The sequence below is a fragment of the Hippopotamus amphibius genome, chromosome 9, assembly GCF_030028045.1.
Source record: "Hippopotamus amphibius kiboko isolate mHipAmp2 chromosome 9, mHipAmp2.hap2, whole genome shotgun sequence".
Taxonomy (NCBI): Eukaryota; Metazoa; Chordata; class Mammalia; order Artiodactyla; family Hippopotamidae; genus Hippopotamus; species Hippopotamus amphibius.
Genome location: NC_080194.1, coordinates 99131381 through 99151058, shown reverse-complemented (window position 1 = coordinate 99151058; position 19678 = coordinate 99131381). Strand labels below are relative to the sequence as shown.

The 19678-nt window shown below is 38.4% G+C and overlaps 1 protein-coding gene across 7 annotated transcripts in view; it reads right to left on the bottom strand.

Annotated features, from left to right (window-relative positions):
* Positions 1-19678, bottom strand: part of ARHGAP20 (Rho GTPase activating protein 20) — a 172648-nt gene that overhangs the window by 7499 nt on the left and 145471 nt on the right. For all 7 annotated transcript variants that reach the window (XM_057748498.1, XM_057748499.1, XM_057748503.1 and 4 more), the window contains 3 exons: positions 8531-8709; positions 6983-7144; positions 2356-2465 (listed from right to left, as the gene is read on the bottom strand). In XM_057748498.1, coding sequence (XP_057604481.1) covers positions 2356-2465; positions 6983-7144; positions 8531-8709 — 451 coding nt within the window. The remainder of the gene's footprint in view (positions 1-2355; positions 2466-6982; positions 7145-8530; positions 8710-19678) is intronic.

Here is a 19678-nt window from a genome sequence, read left to right as displayed (position 1 = left end):
AGACAGGCAGCCCTCGCTTGTCACAGTTCAGATATACAGGGATGTCCATTAACATGGTACACGCAAAGTGAGGACTGCCTGTACAGAGGAGAGAAAGCGAGCACTGGAGACTATTTATTTATTTTGTACACTGTCTTCAAAATCCAATGAAAATGTAAAACAATGCAGAAAAATGGTTCAGAAAAAAATTCTGCCTGAAATATTTACCTGAAACTGGTACTTGTGTCTCTTGCAAATTCTGTAACATTCCAGAATATTCTCAACCAAAACCCCCCGAAAGCTTTCTGATGAAATTAAACAGTTATATTTAATATATTGCTTTATTTCCAAGTAGCAATATAAGGATTCTGTCTCTTGGTAAAAACCCAAACATCAGCTACAAAGACTCCCAGGTCCGCTGAGAGCTTATGCTCTGCTCCACCCGCTTCCAAGGCCAATTGTGTCCCACCTCTCCCTATCTCACTGGTATCACTTTCACATGTAAGTCAAACTTATCATAATATTTTTCCTACTGTTTCTATCTTGGAATTGATAAGGAATTTTAAATGATCATTCACTGAAAATGATTTTTACTACCATACAGGAAACATATATGTTGATAGTCATGGTTGTTGCTTCTTTCTAACAAGAATCTGTAACCTGGGGAGAAAATCGGGTAATCTGACTACTGTTGCATAAACAGCAGAGAGGTGTTTATTCAGCACTATGGACTGACAATGAGCACAGTTTTGTAGGGACAAATTATGAAAGATATTGAAATGGACCAAAAGATTACTGAATGTATTCAATGGAAAGTAAGGCACTTTCTATTGTACTCTGGGCAGTGGTCCCCAACCTTTCTGGCACCGGGGACCGGTTTCACGGAAGACAATTTTTCCACGGATTGGGGGCATGGAGGCAGAGAGGGGGATGGTTCAGGCTGTAAGGGGAGCGATGGGGAGTGGCAGATGAAGCTTTGCTCTCTCACCACCGCTCACCTCCTGCTATGCGGCCTAGTTCCTAATAGGCCACTGACCGTACGGTCTGTGGCCCAGGGGTGGGGGCCCCCTGCTGTAGGGTATCTGATTCTATAGGGGCCCTAAACCTTCAAGTTATTTTACAACTCTGTAAACTTTAGATTACTGACAGCAGCGCACTTAACACTTGTCTATAGACTTGAAAAATCTATCTGGTGGAGAGATAAATGGTTTATTTGCACATCTCCCCCCATGCTCCAGTAGTAAAAGCCAGTTTTGCACCTATTTGTAAATTCATTTCGGCATTTGTGCTTTAACTATGTAAGTTGTGGTAGTTTGAAATCTCCTTTGAATTGGCAGTGATATTTTACTAGTTCTCTTATTAAATAATGTTTTTAAATAAAATCTTTCACATGTTCATTTTGTATTTGTATGGTCTACCCTCTTTAAAAAATCATCCTTTTAACAGTTTGTAGAATACAAACAATGAGACAATGAGCAGCAAAATACAGAATCTGAGGTTCACTACCTCTGACAGGTTTCCACCAGACCTTAATGGGAGCTGAGACAGAATTCTGTTGCAAGGCTTTGATTCTGGTGTCTTCAACAGTCATACTATGTTCTTCTACTGATAAAAGATGTCTATCAATATCAGCATGTAGATAATGATCTGTATTTGAAAGCTGCTCAAGAAAAAAACTGCACTAAACAAGCACAGGCAAATAAATGATATTGGGATTCTTGGGTTTTCACAGAACTGGAAGTATTATTTTTTGTTAATGGACTCTTCTTTCCTATTCTCTTATAATGCAGGAAATATTCAGGAATGAGGGTGGTGAGTCCTGCCAGCAACTTCCCTTCGCATGAATACAGACAATGCACTCTTTGTGATCAGACTGACACTTTTCAACAAGTTAACTGTCCCTCTGAAGTATTTCCACATACCCTTCTTGGTATATCTCTTTCATAGCACTGACATTACTACATTGTAATTCTTGGTTTTATCACAGTCTAGTAACTAGACGGTGAGTTCCTTGAGGGGAAGGAATATTCTCTATATGAATTCAGTTGCTAAATGAAGTACATAAGGAATTGTCTGGTTAGTTAAATATTTACCAAAACTAAGATCATAAACTGTAGATTGGGTCTACTGTATTAGCTATTGGTCACATTTCAGGTCCTATCAGATTCAGATATACAGAAGGTATACAATGGTCAAGTATTCCATGTTAATAAGATCAGGAAAAAAAATAATAACAATGACAGTAGCTAGAATAAATCTATTTTTAAACTAGTTCCCGTGGATATGACTTTGATAGTCATTATTATAACAGACAAGCTTATAAAATATGTTTTTAAAAAAGTATTTTTGAGAAATGACCAAATTAGAAATAATTACCTTTGAACTGCATTTATTTTCTCTTCATCATTTCCTTGATCCATTATACAGACCCAGTGATCATAGAGATCTGATGAAAAAATACTTCCTGGAATATTTCGTAGAAAATCCTTACATAGAGGGAAATACAAATATTTTAAATTCTTATTCTCATGTTAAATACTTATTAGAGAAATCAGAAAGAAGACACTTTATTGGGAAGTACAGTTAAGTTCTCCCTTCTTTGGGATACACAGAGCTCTGTGCCAACCCTCCAATGTGCACACACATGGAAACACATACTTTGATATTTTTCTAACAAAAACCAGAGGGAAACTGGAGTCTGGACACAGTATAAAGACAAAGGACAGCCTGTTTGGGCTGAAACCTCCTGTCTGTGTACATTTTAGCAAACTAGTATAACATGGCAGGGTCTGGCAAACCATCCTAAATCCTTTTTATTTCATTAGTTAAAAGAAATGCATGAAGATTTTGTGAGATTCATAGTGTGGTAATCACTCACCCAATCACTGTATACATATTTATTCACATGTGCCAGGCACCGTTTGAGGTGCTAGCGATAGAGTAGTAAATAAAACCAAATCCCTCTTATTGTAGAACTTTAGATTCCAGTGGCATTGGTGAATAATTCCATCCAGAGGTACTTAGAGTTTCTCTTTGTATTCCCCATAGAAGGGCTCTCATGTATTATGGGGAGAAAGCATTCCAAGATATGGCTGGGCTCTAGGGGTCTGGGGCAGCACCCCATGCCTAATGTACATTAAATAACACATCCCTGGTACATTATCCTTTCTGGCCTTTGAGACCCTTTTATGCTGAGACCACTGGCAGGGCCGGGTGTGGTGAAACCAGACTGTGACACAAGTAGGATATAATCAATGGAGTTTGTTGTTTGACCTATGTTAATAAAAAGCTTAAAAATGAACTAATTTTGGCCCTGGTCCTACGTTCCTTTCTGTTCTAGGCCAGCTCTCTCTGTTGCTTTTGGCATGGTACTAACAAGCCAAGCTTGCAAAGTCTGATCTCCACCTTAGTAACTTCAGGCAGATGAAACTCAATTTCATGTCTAACCACTGTATCCGTGGTTGACTATCCTCTTGCAAGTTGAGATAGGTAAAAGTCTGCAACTTAATAATTTTAATTCTTGCTGGAAAATTTAATCAGAAACTTTACCTATGTGTTTTAAAAAGGCAACACACGACTTGTTACTTATATGTCATGTTTATATTATTGACATGGAAGCTGTGATACCTGTGTTACAGTTAGCTAATTAGGTGAGCATGTTCCCCACTAGCTTGTCAGCTCCTTCAGGGCAGGATCGGACCCTCACCTTCTACTTCATGCATCTTAATACCAAGCACAGTCCCAGACATAGTAAAGGTCATTACTCAACTATTGCTATTTGTCATATGGTCAAACACTAGTGAAGGACAAGGGAAGGTCAACTAACTATAACTGAGATTCTAAAATTTTTAAAACCTCTTTGTAGTCATGTCACCTATTAGCACACATTTTTTAGAGTCGTTAACAAGCAGGAAGATGACTGATACAAAGCCTTTCTCCGTTCTATTCTGTTTTTCAGTAGAAATGCACCTGGATAGTTGTGACTCAGATGTGTCATCACAAAAGTTACCTCTTTTTTTGGGGGAGGGGGGGTAAAGCTATCGAATTTTCATAATTTCAAACTAATTTTAGTTGCTGTACCTACTTTAAAAGTCAGATTTAGAAGATCCAAAATCTGTTATTTCAAAGTGGGGCAGTGACAATACTTCTCCTTTAAAATCTCAGTGGAAAACATGCTTATGATCTGTCTTGAAGAAAAACATCATTAAATCTTAAAACCTACACTTGAAAGATAATAACTTGTAACATCTCAATGAAGTCTCCACAGCTGGAATAACAAGTTACGAAATAACAACCACCATTGGTCTGAGAAAGGATGTGAGAGCTTGTTCTGATTTACAATCACCAACTCTTAGCACTCAACTGAAAGTCTCCTCCCCTCCAAAACCAGAACCCGGGCCATCAGCAGAACTCTCAAATTAATTTGAAATGAGATTCCTACAGGATTAAAAATGAACTTTTCCTCAAAGGTCTGATGGATCAAAATTACAGTATCTCAAGCAACTTTCTCCCAATTATAGTTTGAAGAGTTAAGCTTATATTTAAACAAAAGCAGTATAAATAAAAAATTAAGGGAAAACTTAAGTATCTCTTCCAAATAGTCTTAAAAACAACAACAAAAAAACCAAAACAAAAGCTCAAAAACTTTTGGCAAAAAGTATCCCTGTCCTGCAACCACTTGGAAGAAACGAGAGTAAAACACAGTTACATGATTATAAAGCTTTAATTAGTTGGAACCCATCTAACCAGACTTTTCAATCATTTGGATTACTTTTTGCCTTTTTTTTCTATAAGTACTATCTCTTCAATTTGAGACACAGAACTCTTCTAGAACCATGCTTCTTCGTAATAGCCTCAACAATTTAGTACAAAATTTTAAGAAGTGTAGTGCTGTGATGAATAGCATAGTAAGGAAAACTTTCTAAAACATAGGCTTTAACGTCTTAAATGAAGAGATGGGAGAAAGCCTAATTATATAATAAAAAAGCAAAGAAAAATTCATCATGCATATGTCTGCATGCATGGCATATATCTGGCTAAGCACACCACACATACCTTCATGGTACTCCAGGATTGAAGGGTAATCAGGTAATCACAAACCTTGTGTAAAATAAATTAGATGACCCTAGCTCCAATTCTCCAGCTCTTCTGAGTGATACTTTACTGTGAAAGTCTATGGGAGGGATTGTTTAAGAGCAGAGATGGCCCTTTTACCAAGAGACATCTGATTGTTCATTAAGTCATAAAGTACAATTCTGGAAGCAACTGATCAGGAGTAGGATATGCAAGAGTCTTCCTCACCATGTTTTCCTTACTTTGGTTTTTTATATGCCAGGCCCTGGGATGCAAGCAGGAGCATGGTCTCCCCGCCTGGCTCTGGTGCATTCCAGTTCTGCTGGGAGATGGGAGCCTGAAGCTGGTCTGCAGAAGCTACTGCTGAGGTCAAGAGCTCAGCTAAAAGCTGGTTTTGACTCTAGGTTTTCCAAAAATGGGAGGGATTTTCAAGAATGTGAGGAGGAAAACATTTTAGAAGTCTAACTCAACTATGCATGTGAGTTAAGTAACCACAGGGGTGGGTTCTAGGTTTTTGCCGTAAGTATTTGCCACAGACACCTTTTGCCACAAGTGCTTCTGTTGTTGCAAATGCTTTTACCAGATAACAAGCTGGTTGTAAGGCAATTCTGCCATAAAAGATACAGTAACAAAAAATAAACGGGGGACATTAAAAAGGATATAATGAAACATGAGAATAACAAAATTAAAGACTTTGCTGAGAAATCCAAAATATTTGGACACATTTAAAATGCGTGTAGATTCACAGCAATACTGCGCAATTAACGGATACTATTTTGTAGGTTATACTTAAGCACTTCTCTTCCAAGTCTTCCGTTCACAGTATTTTGTACTTTTTTTTTTTGCTTGTTGATTTGTCTCTTGTTCAGCATCGCACTTTTCTTCTTTTTGCTAAAATTTCTTCCTTCGTTAAGATAGGCATCAGGTGTCGAATACTAGGTACTAGGATGCATATTTGCGCCTGAGTTTTTGTGAGAGCCTTCCACACCATTCATTGTTTCTGGCATACTGTCATTTGTTCATGGATAAATGTTCGAAAGTTCTACAGGAAACATGGGTTCATGCTGTGCCTTCAAGGCCCTTGGCCTCTTTCACCTCCAGTGTAGTGTGTTTCAAAATACGGAGCCAATTCTTGGGACAAATCATCATCATGTGTCATGATCTTTATATTGTACATATCAAAACAAATTGTCAACCAGTTATTTTATTTTTTATGGCAAAACTGACCTATGGCCAATTAGTTATGTGGCAAAAATGCTCGCAGCAAAGAAGCTTTCTGTGAAATACCAGACACACATGGGATGAAGGGTGTGAACTATTAAGAACGCCAAATGTGGTAAGGGTTTCATAAAGGAAGGACCAGATCTTAGAGTCATTCCTACTCTACCTTTACTTTTAAAAGGCATTAGGGGGTGATTGTATTACTGAATGGAATTTTCAGTGGTCTCAGTGAGCACTTTTTTGTTTCAGTTGTTTGGTAAATGTTTGTTTATTCTGGTAAACTCTGTTTCGAAGTTTAATAAAATTTTATTCTTGAAAATTTTCTCTTTATTAGGAAGATAGTGAGATTGTGAGAAAATCATCGGGATGTTTATTTTGGTAAATATGCTGTGTGCTGATTATATTTAATTTTTATTTAATTTTTTTTTTTTTTTTTTTTTTTTTGCGTGGGGTGGCAGATGTGAAGATGAGGAGAGTGATGTGAGATGAAAAAAATTTAAAAAGCATATGTGACATGCCACATCATTAGCTGGCTTTTAAAGGCCAACGTGACTTTGTGAAGTGTTTTGTATTTTTTTTTTTTGAACACCTTTTAAGATTCTAATTCTATTATGGTCCTTTGCAGTGGGAATAACGTTATAAAGAGAGAAACCAGTTGCCTTTCTTCAGAGCTATTCTGTGGGGTGGATGAAGGGAGAACTTTCCCTACCTTTAAGACAGATGCTATCACAAAAATAGATTCACAGTCCAGTTGTACTTCAGCTCCAGAATTCAGTTTCTCTTTCAGCTCTCTGCAGGATTTCACATTGGCTGACTGTCTGAAGATGCCTTTTGTGAGGGGTCCTTTTTGATTAAGAAAGAAAAGCATATCCTATGGGGAAGCAAAGGGAAAAAATACCAAAATGGCACTTCCTACATATCAAGCGAGGGAACATGTACTTGCCCTCTCCAGCTGCCAGAGGCTGGGGTGTACCAGGGGAACACCCTGAAGGATTGGGGCTAGATGGCCTGCTGGAGGATTAAAGTCAATTCATTTTTTTGGTATTCTAAATCTCTTTATCCTATTTATTCTTGCTATATTCGACATCGAACACATTTTACTTTAAACACTTGCTTTAACGAGACTGTCTTTCTCCTGTGAACCAACAGTCACTTCAAGGTACATGTCACCTTGTCTCTCTCCTCCTTCACTACTCTTTCCCCATGATTCTCTAATATGGACTCTTTCCCCCAGATTTGGAAATGCTCTTGCCAAAGTCATTCTCTACTTGCTTGTCTTTCTTTTCATGCGACTTTACACTTTATTCTACTTCATGTATTTCTTTCTTTCTTTTAAAATCATCCTCCAAAATCATCTCCTCCGGGAAGCTTTCTCCATTCATTCCATTCTATTCAGTCTTTCATTTTGCTTTCTTCCTAGATGTGTGTCCTCTGCTTACCAGGTAGGAAGAGAATGGGTGTTGGAGACAAGCAACTCACAGGATCTGGAACCTAGCTATGACACAATTTTTTGTGTAACCTTTGGTAAACTTGAGGGTTTTTTCCCTTTAATTTGTAAAGTAGGAATGATGGTGGTGGTGATGATGATGATAGTTTCCCTCTACATCTGCTGTGAAGGATAAACAATAAAGTGGCTAGACTAGTACCTGGCACTTACAGACGCACGATATAGGAAAACATGCCAGGCATCTAGCAGAGGGCTTGGAGGATACTGGACACACAATAAGTGTTGCTTAACAGTGATCATTTACTATGTTAACCCGAGACAATACATACTCAGTGGCTTTCATTTGATCTCTTCTATGTACAGAAGATAACTAAATGCCAGAGGATGTATCTTTATGCTTAAAGACTTGGAATATATATAAAACATATGTATACAAATATAAGATTTAGTCTCTGTTGCTAAAGTGATGAAATGAGACTTTCTGAACAATGCAGGGTTTGAGAAAGGCTGTGAGCAGAACGTGAGGGCTAATGCAGACTCTCTACCTGCAGAGTAGGTTCTAGTCTATCTGAGCAGGTTTGCGCGGCTCTGTCCTAAAACTAGCAGACTAGGTCATCTCCTCCTATTATGTCTGCCTTATTATTCTGCAATAGTTTAATCTGATTTTTATTCTTTGAAGCAATTATAAGGATTTTCAGTCAAAGCCATGGGTGTCTATAATTTTCTCATTTGGGGACAGATGTACCTCCCAGGGCTCTCTTTTCCCAAACCTCCTTTCCTGTTACTGTTACAAGCCAAAATGAGACTTACCAAGACAGCTTTGGGCAGATTGTCATTCTCACAAATATTTGGCAGGGAAACCCCGAAGAGCTGTCCTGGTGTAGGAGACGTTGGTGACATGGGCAAGTTATCCAGGTGAGTGCTAGAGCCCCGCCAAAAGGCCCAGTTTATGATAGACCTTCTCCTTTTAAATGTCTTCTGACCTGAATCTAAGGAAGAAGTGAGATTAACAGGAAAAATAATTTAATTCACTTAATCTTATTTCTATAGCTTTCATTTTACACTATGTTCATTACTATGGCTCAATGTTTTATAAATTAAGTAAGAATCAAACATTTGGGTTATTCTCCTATCTATTCTGGGGACAAAACAGTTCTATTTAGTTGACCTCTGGCACTAAATTTTCAAAGATAAAACAAGGGATTCCATTACTGAACCATAACAACTTAAAGCAAAAGGGTTCCATACCAACACATATCCCATTTTAAAGCTGAGACTAGGATCAAGATAGTGGAGTAGGAGGACGTGAGCTCACTCCCTCTTGAAAGAGCACCGGAATTACAACTAACTGCTGAACAATCATCGACAGAGAGACACTGGAACTCACCAAAAAAGACACCCCACATCCAGAGACAAAGGAGAAACCGCAATGAGATGGCAGGAGGGGCGCAATCGCGTTAAAATCAAATCCCATAAATGCTGTGTGGGTGACTCACAAACTGGAGAACAGTTATACTGCAGAAGTCCACCCACTAAAGTGAGGGTTCTGGGCCCCATGTCAGGCTTCCCAACCTGGGAGTCCAGCAACGGGAGAAGGAATCCCCAGAGAATCAGACTTTGAAAGCCAGAGGGGTTTGATTGCAGGACCTCCACAGGACTGGGGGAAACGGAGACCCCAGTCTTGGAGGGCACACAAAAAGGTGTGCTCACCAGGACCCAGGGAGAAGGAGCAGTGACCTCATAGGAGACTGAACCAGACCTACCTGCTGGTGTTGGAGAGTTGCCTGTAGAGGTGGGGGGCAGCTGTGGCTCACCAAGGAGACAGGGGCACTGGCAGCAGAGGTTCTGGGAAGTGCTCATTGGTGTGAGCCCTCACAGAGTTCACCATTAGCCCTACCAAAGAGACTGTAAGCTCCAGCGCTGGGTAGCCTCAGGCCAAACATCCAACAAAGTGGAAACACAGCCCTACCCATTGGCAGACAAGCAGATTAAAGTGTTACTGAGCTCCGCCCACCCAGCCAAACCCACCATCAGTCCCTCCCATAAGGAAGCACCCACGAACCTCCTAGATAGCTTCCTCCACAAGAGGGCAGACAGCAGTATCAAGCAGTATCAGCAGTATTTCATCTTGTGGAACTGAAAACCACAGCCACAGAAAGACAGAGAAATGAAAAAGCAGAGGACTTTGTACCAGATGAAGGGACAGGATAAAACCCCAGATAAACAACTAAATGAAGAGGAGATAGGCACCCTTCCAGAAAAAGAATTCAGAATAATGATAGTGAAGATGATCCAGGACTTTGAAAAAAGACTGGATGCAAAGATCAAAAAGTTTACCAAAGACCTAGACGAATTAAAGAGCAAATAAACAGAGATATGCAACACAATAACTGAAATGAAAAATACAGCAGAAGGAACCAATAGCAGATTAACTGAGGCAGAAGGGCAAATAAATGACCTGAAAGACAGATTGGTGATAATCACTGATGTGGAAAAGAATAAAGAAAAAAGAATGAAAAGAACTGAAGACAGTCTAAGAGACCTCTGGGATAATGTTAAATGCACCAACATTCTCATTATAGGGGTCCCAGAAGCAGAAGAGAGAGAGAAAGGACCCGAGAAAATATTGGAAGAGATTATAGTTGAAAACTTCCCTAACATGGGAAAGGAAAGCGCTATTCAACTCCAGGAAGCACAGTGTCCCAGGTAGGATAAACCCAAGGAGATACATGCCAAGACATATAGTCGTCAAATTGACAAAAATTAAAGACAGAGAAAAGTTATAAAAAGCAACAAGGGAAAAACGACAAAGAACATACAAGGGAACTCCCATAAGGTTAACAGCTGATTTCTCAGCTGAAACTCTGCAAGTCAGAAGGGAGTGGCACGATATATTTAAAGTGATGAAAGGGAAGAACCTACAACCAAGAATACTCTACCCAGCAAGCATCTCATTCAGATTCGATGGAGAAATCAAAAGCTTTACAGACAAGCAACAGCGAAGAGAATTCAGCACCACCAAACCAGCCCTACAACAAATGTTAAAGGAACTTCTCTAAGTGGGAAACATAAGAGAAGAAAAGGACCTACCAAAACAAAAATAAAACAATTAAGAAAATGGTCATAGGAACATACATATCGATAATTACCTTGAATGTAAATGGACCAAATGCACCAACCAAAAACACAGACTGGCTGAATGGATACAAAAACAAGACCCATATATATGCTGTCTACAAGAGACCCACTTCAGACCTAGGGATACATACAGACTGAAAGTGAGGGGATGGAAAAAGATATTCCATGCAAATGGAAATCAAAAGAAAGCTGGAGTAGCAATACTCATATCAGATAAAATAGACTTTAAAATAAAAAATGTTACAAGAGAAAAGAAAGGACATTACATAAAGATCGAGGGATCCATCCAAGAAGAGGAGATAACAATTACAAATATATATGCACCCAATATAGGAGCACCTCAATACATAAGGCAAATGCTAACAACTATGAACGAGGAAATGCAAGGCAGAAATAGAGACACAGATGTAGAGAACAAACATATGGACACGAAGTGGGGAAAGTGGGGAGGGTTGGGGGGAATGAATTGGGAGACTGGGATACCAAATTGTACACTCTAAACATACGCTCTTTATTGTCTGTTAACTGTATCTCAACAAAAGTTCTTAAAAAAAATAAAGCTGAGACTAAGCATACAAAAAAGTTGAAGATTAAATTAGATCACAGAAAAAGAAAGGAAGAAGAAGGAGAAAAGGAGAGAGGAGAAGGGGGAGGAGGAGGAGGAAAAGAAAAACAAAGAGGAAGAAGAAGGAGAAGAATTAGGGGAAGAAGATCTGTCTCTATTAAGATGTTCTCTGGAAACAAGAAAGCTTTATAACCTGATGTTCCATTCTACTACCAAGAACAGAGATAGGAAAGTAATGTTCTACATTTCCCTCCTTTTTTCCAGCTGCAAAGACTTTCATGTATCTTTTTGGTTCCCAACTTTGAAAAGCATGTTTAAGGCAGCATGGATGGATACAAACATGAGTGCGACCTGCCCCTGCCATGGTAAAGCTTACAATCTAATGGGGGAACAAGACTGGTGGGTGGTGGGAAAGCAAGTATATTAACAAATAAAATGTCATAAGTGGGGAACAAAGCCCCAAAGGCATTCAGAAGAACAATAAAGCACATTAGGTAGACCCATTAGGAATGAGGGAGTGATCCTGGAGGCATCTGCATTTGATGTGAATTTTGAATGAACAGGATTTCAATAGGTAGAGGATCTAGCATCATGAATTACATCTAGTAAGTACTCAATAAGTCATTCTTAAACAGTAATTGAATCGAGAAGACATTCAGGTGGTAAAAGATACTATGAATAAAATAGAAGAAAGGTCAACGATGATTTTGTGATATCATAGTTCTAAAACATTTTTGATGTCATCTGTATCTAATTTTAACGTGAAAATTGATGGATTTGCATAGGATTTGATATTTAAAAAGATAGCTTGTTAAGGTTCCTTTTGGACCTTTCTGCCGTGCACACACTCTGGCTCTCAACACATATAGGTAACGACTATAAACTCTGGACAAAATTTAAAAATATAAAAGCCTACCTGGAGGCACTAAAGAGTGACCAAAAGAAGGCAGACAGTGGAGGTAAAAGCCTGACACTTGGAGAAGGGAATGGCATAGTACTGGGAAAGTTTCCTATTTTTACATTTTTTAGCGTGAGGACAGGCCCCACGGTGTAAGGGTGACTGAAGTTGGGAGAGAAACCTGCACTCTTACTGGCTTGAAAAAACTAAAGAAATGGACATGGAGGTAACCACAGCAGCTGGAAAGTGAGGTTGGGGGGGGGGGTGGAATCCCAGAAAGGAGGAAACAATAGTAGGAGCCCCAAACACTGTATACAAATTCTGCCCAAATCTCTGGCTGATCCCTGAAACATGCATGTGTGTGGGGCAGAGTCAAGATAGCTTGCAGTTAAGGCTAACAGGGCTGAGATCTGAGAGGCCATGACCCCCAGGTGGCGACCACACAGCATTTGACTCCGTTTTCTCCAGGGACAGCGCAAGGGATTAGTCAATACACTTTGGCTGTGTGGTCCTGACATGCAACCAGGTCACCAGAGATGATGCTCAGCTACGCAGCCCTCCCTGACAACGGAGCAATGGGGGAGACAACCTTGTGAGGGAAGACACGATCGGCAGTGTCAAATGCTCATTCAAACAAGTGTTGTATATTGTTTGTTTCCTCAGCAGAACCAACTGAAATGAAATACTAAAAAAGCCAAACTGTGGGAGGATAATCAAATAAGTAACATTCTACTGAATAGCCTTCAGGCCATCATCCACCCGTGGCTTCCTCAGGATATAGTCAGTGCATCATTAATGCGCATACACCAGGTGTAAAGGTCTTTGGTTCTGGAGTCAGGAGCCCACTTAGACTCCTGGCTCAAACACTAATTTGTGCATGTTACTTACCCTAGTTCTTCAATTTTAAAATGAGACTATTACCTACACCTCAAAGCCTTATTAAGTAGGATAGTGTATGAAAAGTATTGATACTACTTTGCTCAGGGCATACGTCATAGCAATCTTGATTAAAGCTGCTAAAACACCAATCTCCTCTCCACAAAGAGGACCTCCTTCCCACACCCTTTCTCCAGCTGTAACAGCCTTCAGGAAGTATGCAGACAGGAAGGAATACCAGACTCTGCTTAACTAAAGCACTTCCTTCCTGCCCTGACACTCCCAACCTCTACCATTTTAAAAAACAGAAAAGGAAACTGAACCCATTCTTAAATCCAGAAGGGGGTTCCTGTATGCCAGCAATGTCAATCTGCGCTTGTTTAATATATATGTTTACATATGTTGAATAGTTGTACTCAGTCTAGTTTCCTCACATTTAATCTGGTTTCACTATTTTGAAAACTATCAGATTTACTTGATTTTTTAGCTTTCACACACTTCTTCTTAGGAAGAATGCTCTATCATAAAGTCATATACCCAGCTATCTGATGAGTGTAGACAGAGAATAAAGTAGAAATTGAGTCCTGTATTTTATTATAAATGCTTTCAGCTGCAGCCATGCCTTTTATTATGTACAACAGTCAATTTTAGAGTTCACATTTCCTTTGGGACTGAGAGAAAAAAAAATTTCATTAAGGTTTACTTTCTTGCAGAGCTATTAATGCACAGTGCTTATTTTTTCTAAATGTCAAAGGCTGATGAAAAAACATGCAATTACTATAAAAATATTAGGATGATGTAAATGTAGAGCAAATGAAATTCATGTACATCCAGCTTTCCTAAACAATCCTGGCAAGATTCAAGCTAGAGTTTCTACATGTTTAAATTATGGAACTTAATATTGAAAATTGTAATTTTTAAAAGTTTGTGCTTATAGATTATTAAAGAGTGATAACCACAACAAGAAACCCTTAATTAGAAATTTTATCAAGATGGTGATGTGGGAAGATCTCGAACACTCCTCCTCCCATGGATACATTGTATCTACAGCTATATTTGGAACAACGTCCTCTGAAAAAACCCCTCCAAACTGGCAGAGAGACCCTGTTACATCGGGTAAATAAGAGGGAAACCACATCCATGTGGATAGAAAAGGCTGAGACACAATCTCACCATAAACCCCAGCCCTGGTGCAACGACCCACAGTCGGGAGGGAACTCAACACCCAGAGCTTCTCCAGAAGGAGTGAAGGGTTCATACTCCACATAGGTCACCCCAGCCTTTAAGATCCAGCATCTGAGGGTTGAGCTCCCAAAATATTTTGCTTTGAAGACCAACAGGGCTCAAACCCATAAGACACGTGGGGCTCTGTGGAATCGAGGAAGGGTCTTAAAGGGCTTAATATGCCCAGGCTCACCCATCCCAGAGCCCAGTGCAGAAGCAGCCCTTTGAAAGGCACCCAGACTTCATGTGAAAGAGATTCACTTACTAATTTACAGCACTGGTCTGAGGGTCAAGAGCCTGCTGGGATACTCCCCAGGACAGAGGCTGGTGGACACTACTGCCCTATTTTCCCTCTATCTGCTAAAGCTAGCGGGCACCATCTTTCCCCACCCTTTACCCCCTTTCTGGTGGGTGTCATCTTTTTCTTCTTTTCTTTCCCCCCTCCTTCCTCTTCTTTTTTCTCTTTTATTTCTCCTCTTTTCCTTTTTCCAGTGGATGCCATCTTCGTACTCCTCCTCTGCTCTACTTCAGCCAGTATAGTGCACTCTCCCTCTGCTGTGCTCCACAGTGCCTCTCTCTCCTGGAGGGGAGGTTCTACATACCTCTGGTGCCCCGACTTTTACATTTGTGACACAGTTTTTGCATCTGCCACCCAGGGAATGCCCCCTGATCACCTGGCCAGGGGGCTTGCATTCCTGGGTCCCACAGAACTCTAACAATTATAGAGACAGTTCTTGGAAGACTACCATTCCCAGGGTATTGCACAGACAGCAGACTGAAACACACCCCCAGTCTTTTTGTAAAACTGGCCTATTTGCTCATTCAGGAGCTTCAGCCCTGGGGGGGCAGGGTTTCAGTTTTGATGCTATGGAGGTGCTCTCAAAGAACATAGCCAGGGGACACCATCTTTGTACTTGCACCCACATGACTACAGACCACTGGTATCTCCCAGAAAGGAGCTTATACACCCACCTGGAGTCCCAATTTTTGTGACTGCTGCCAGGGGACAACTCCAGACAGCCTGGTTCTGGGTGCCAGCAGGCTTATGCTTACAGTCCTATAGGACCACATATATTTACATTCTTGTAAAGTTGCTGTCTGAGGACCTGGTTTCCAATCAGCCTGAATCAAAGTGCTGACTGAGCTCTCCCCTTTGGGACACTGACTGATTTTGCTATATTCTCAACTACTGGAAGCTATTAAAAATAAAATAGGCTGCTTGGACAATTAAAAAGGGTTGAGAGAAAACCAAGAGCTAGGGCAGGGTTGATCGAAAAATTTCATCCCTTACAAAAGGCCAACAGTTCAAGACTGGAAGAAGTGGCTGTTTCATCTAATGCATAGAAACTAATGTAGAATCAAGCAAAATGAAAAAACAGAGAAATATGTTCTAAAGGAAAGAACAAGATAAAACCTCAGAAAAAAACATTAATGAAATGGAGATAAGTAACTTACCTGATAAAAAGTTCAAGTAATGTTCATAAAGATGCTCACTGCACTTGGGAGGAGAATGGAAGAACATGGTGAGAACTTCAACAGAAACAGAAAATACAAGAAGGTTCCAAACAGAAATCACAGAACTAAAGAATACTACAATAGAATTGAAAAGTTACTGGGAGTGGGGTCAACAGCAGATTTGATGAAGCAGAAGAAAGGATCAGCAAACCTGAGACAGGACATAGAAACTCACCCAATCAGAGCAGCAAAAAGAAAAAAGAATGAAAAAAAGCAAAGTTAGCTTAAATGACTTATGGGACAACATCAAGTGGATTAACCATCACATTATAGGGGCCCCAGAAAAAGAAAAAAGATAGAAAAGGGAAGAAAATTTACTTGAAGAACTAATGGCTGAAAACTGTTCTAACTTAGGGAAAGAAACAGACATTCAGATCCCTAGACATTCAGAGATCTATACCAAGACACATTATAGTTAAAATGTCAAAAGTTAAAGACAAGGAAAGAATCTTGAAAGCTGCAAGAGAAAAACAACTTATTATGTACAAGGGAAACCCCATAAGACTATCAGCAGATTTTTCAGCAGAAATTTTAAAGGTCAGAAGGAAATGGCACAATTTATTCCAAGTGCTGAAAGATAAAAATTTCCAACCAAGAATGCTCTACCTAGCAAAGTTAGCTTCAGAAATGGAGAGACAGAGGTTTCCAGATAAGCAAAAGATAAAGAAGTTCATCACCACTAAACCACCCTTATAAGAGATGTTAAAGACACTTTTTTAAGCTGAAAAGAAAGGGCACTAATTAGTAACATATAAAAGTATAAATCTCAATGGTAAAGGTAAATATATGGTAAAGGTACTGAATAAATTACTTATAAAGCTAATATGAAGGGTAAAAGACAAAAATGGTAAAAATAACTGTAACTACAATATTTAAGTAAGGGATATACAAGATAAAAAGATGTAAAGATGTGTTCAAAGTTAAGTTGGTATCAACATAAAAAATAATGCTATAAATATAAGTTGTTACATGTAAGTCTCATAGTAACCAAAAAGCAAAAACCTAAAGTAGATGCACAAAAGACTGAGAAAGGAACCTAAGCATATCACTAAAAAAAGCCATCAAACCACAAAGGAAGAGAGCAAGAAGAGAGGAAATGAAGAGAGGAACCACAAAACAGCCAGAAAAAATTAAAATGGCAATAACATATCTATCAATAACTACTTCAAATATAAATGGACTAAACAATCAAAAGACAGAGAGGGACTGAATGGATAAAAAAACAAAACTCATCTACATGCTGCCTACAACACTCACTTCAGACCTGAGAACTTTCACAGACTGAAAATAAAGGATGGGAAAAGATATTTTGTGCAAATGGAAACTAAAAGAAAGCTGGAGCAGCTATACTTACATCAGACAAAATAAAATTTAAAACAAAGACTGTAGGAAGAGACAAAGAAGGGCATTACAAAATGATGAAGGGGTCAATCCAACAAGAGGACATAACATCTGTAAATATTTATGCACCCAACATAAGAGCACCTAAACATATGTATCAAATGTTAACAGACCTAAAGGGAGAAATAAACAGCATACAATAATAGTAGGGGACTTTGATAACCCATTTACATAAATGGATAGATCATTCAGACAGAAAATAATTAAGAAAGCCTCAAATGACAAGTTAAATCAGATGAACAAGTTAAATCAGATGAATCAGACACACGCATACACACACACAAATAACATTCCATCCAAAATCAATAGAACATACATTCTTCTCAGGTGCACATGGAACATTCTCCAGGATAGATCATATATTAGGCCACAAAATAAGTCTTAACAAATTTAAGAAGACTGAAACCATATCAAACATCTCTTCTGACCACAATGGTATAAAACTGGAAATCAATCACACAAGAAAACTGGAATATTCACAAATGTGGAGATTAAACAACATGCTACTGAACAACCTATGGGTCAATGAAGGAATCAAAAGTGAAAATGAAAAATACCTCAAGACAAATGAAAATGGAAATATAAGATACCAAACTTATGGGATGCAGCAAAAGCAGTTCTAAGAGAGAAGTTCGTATCAGTAAATGCCTACTTCCAGAAACAAACAAACAAAAAAACTTAAGTAAAGAACTTAACTTTACATATCAAGGAACTAGAAGAAGAACAAACTAAACCTAAAGTTACTGGAAGGAAGGAAATAACAAATATTAGAGCAGCAGTAAATGAAATAGAGACCAGAAGACATTAGAAGAGATCAATGAACTGTTTCTTTGAAAAAATAAACAAAATTGAGAAACCTTTAGCCAGACCCAATAAAAAAGAGAGCTAAAATAAATAAAATCAGAAGTGAAAGAGATGTTACAACTGATACCACAGAAATACACAGGATCATAAGAGATTACTATGAAAAATTACATGCCAACAAATTGGATACCCTAGAAGAAATGGATAAATTCTTAGAGACATACAAACTTTCAACACTGAACATGAAGAAATAGAAAATCTGAACAAACTGATTATTGGTAGGGAGACTGATTCAGTAATTTAAAAACTCCCTACAAATAAAAGTCTAGGACCAGACAACTTCACTGGTGAATTCTACCAAACATTCAAAGAAGAATTAATACCAATCCTTCTCAAAGTCTTCCAAAAAATAGACAAGAATGGAATACTTTCAAACTCATTTACAAGGCCAGCATTACTCTGATACCAAAACTAGACAAGGAAACCACAAGAAAATAAACTTATAAGCCAATATCTCTGATGAACAAATAGGCAAAAATTCTCAACAAAACACCATCAAACTGAATTCAACAATATATTAAAAGAATCATATGACACGATCAAGTTGGATTTATTCCAAGGATACAAGGATGGTCATATTCTGCGAATCAATCAACTTGATACACCACATTAACAAAACAGAAGATAAAAATCATATGATCATTTCAATAGATACAGAAACAGCACTTGACAAAATTCAACATCCACTTATGATTAAAAACTCTCAACACAGTGGGAATAGAGGAATTGTACCTCAACATAATAAAGGTCACATATGACAGCTAATATCATACTCAATTTGGGGTCTTCTGTGGTTTGAAGAACAGAAACAAAATAAGGATGCTCACTCGCACCATTTTTATTCAACATAGTATTGCAAGTCCCAGCCAAAGCAAGTAGGCAAGCAAAAGAAATAAAAGGTATCTAAATTGGAAAGGAAAAAGTAAAACTGTCACTATATGCAGATAACATAATACTATATACAGAAAACTCTAAAGACTCCACCAAAAAAACTTTTAGAACTAATAAATGAATTCAGTTGATTGTAGGATGTAAGATCAATATACAGATATCCATTGTGTTTCTATACACTAATAATAAACTATAAGAAAAAGAAATTAAGAAAATAATCCCATTTATAATTACATCAAAAAGAATAAAATACCTAGGAATAAATTTAACCAAGGTAAAAGACCTGTACACTGAAAACTATAAGGCACTGATGAAAGAAACCGAAGAAGACACAAATAAATGGAAAGATATTCCATGCTCATTTTAATATTGTTAAAATCTCCAAAGCAGTCTACAGACTCAATGCAATCCCTATCAAAATTCCAATGGCAGTTTTCACAGTAATAGAACAATTCTAAAATTTGTATAGAACAACAGAAGACCCCAAATAGACAAAGCAATATTGAGAAGGAAGAACAAAGCTGGAGGCATCATGCTTCCTAATTTCAAACTATATTATAAAGCTATAGCAATCAAAACAGTATGA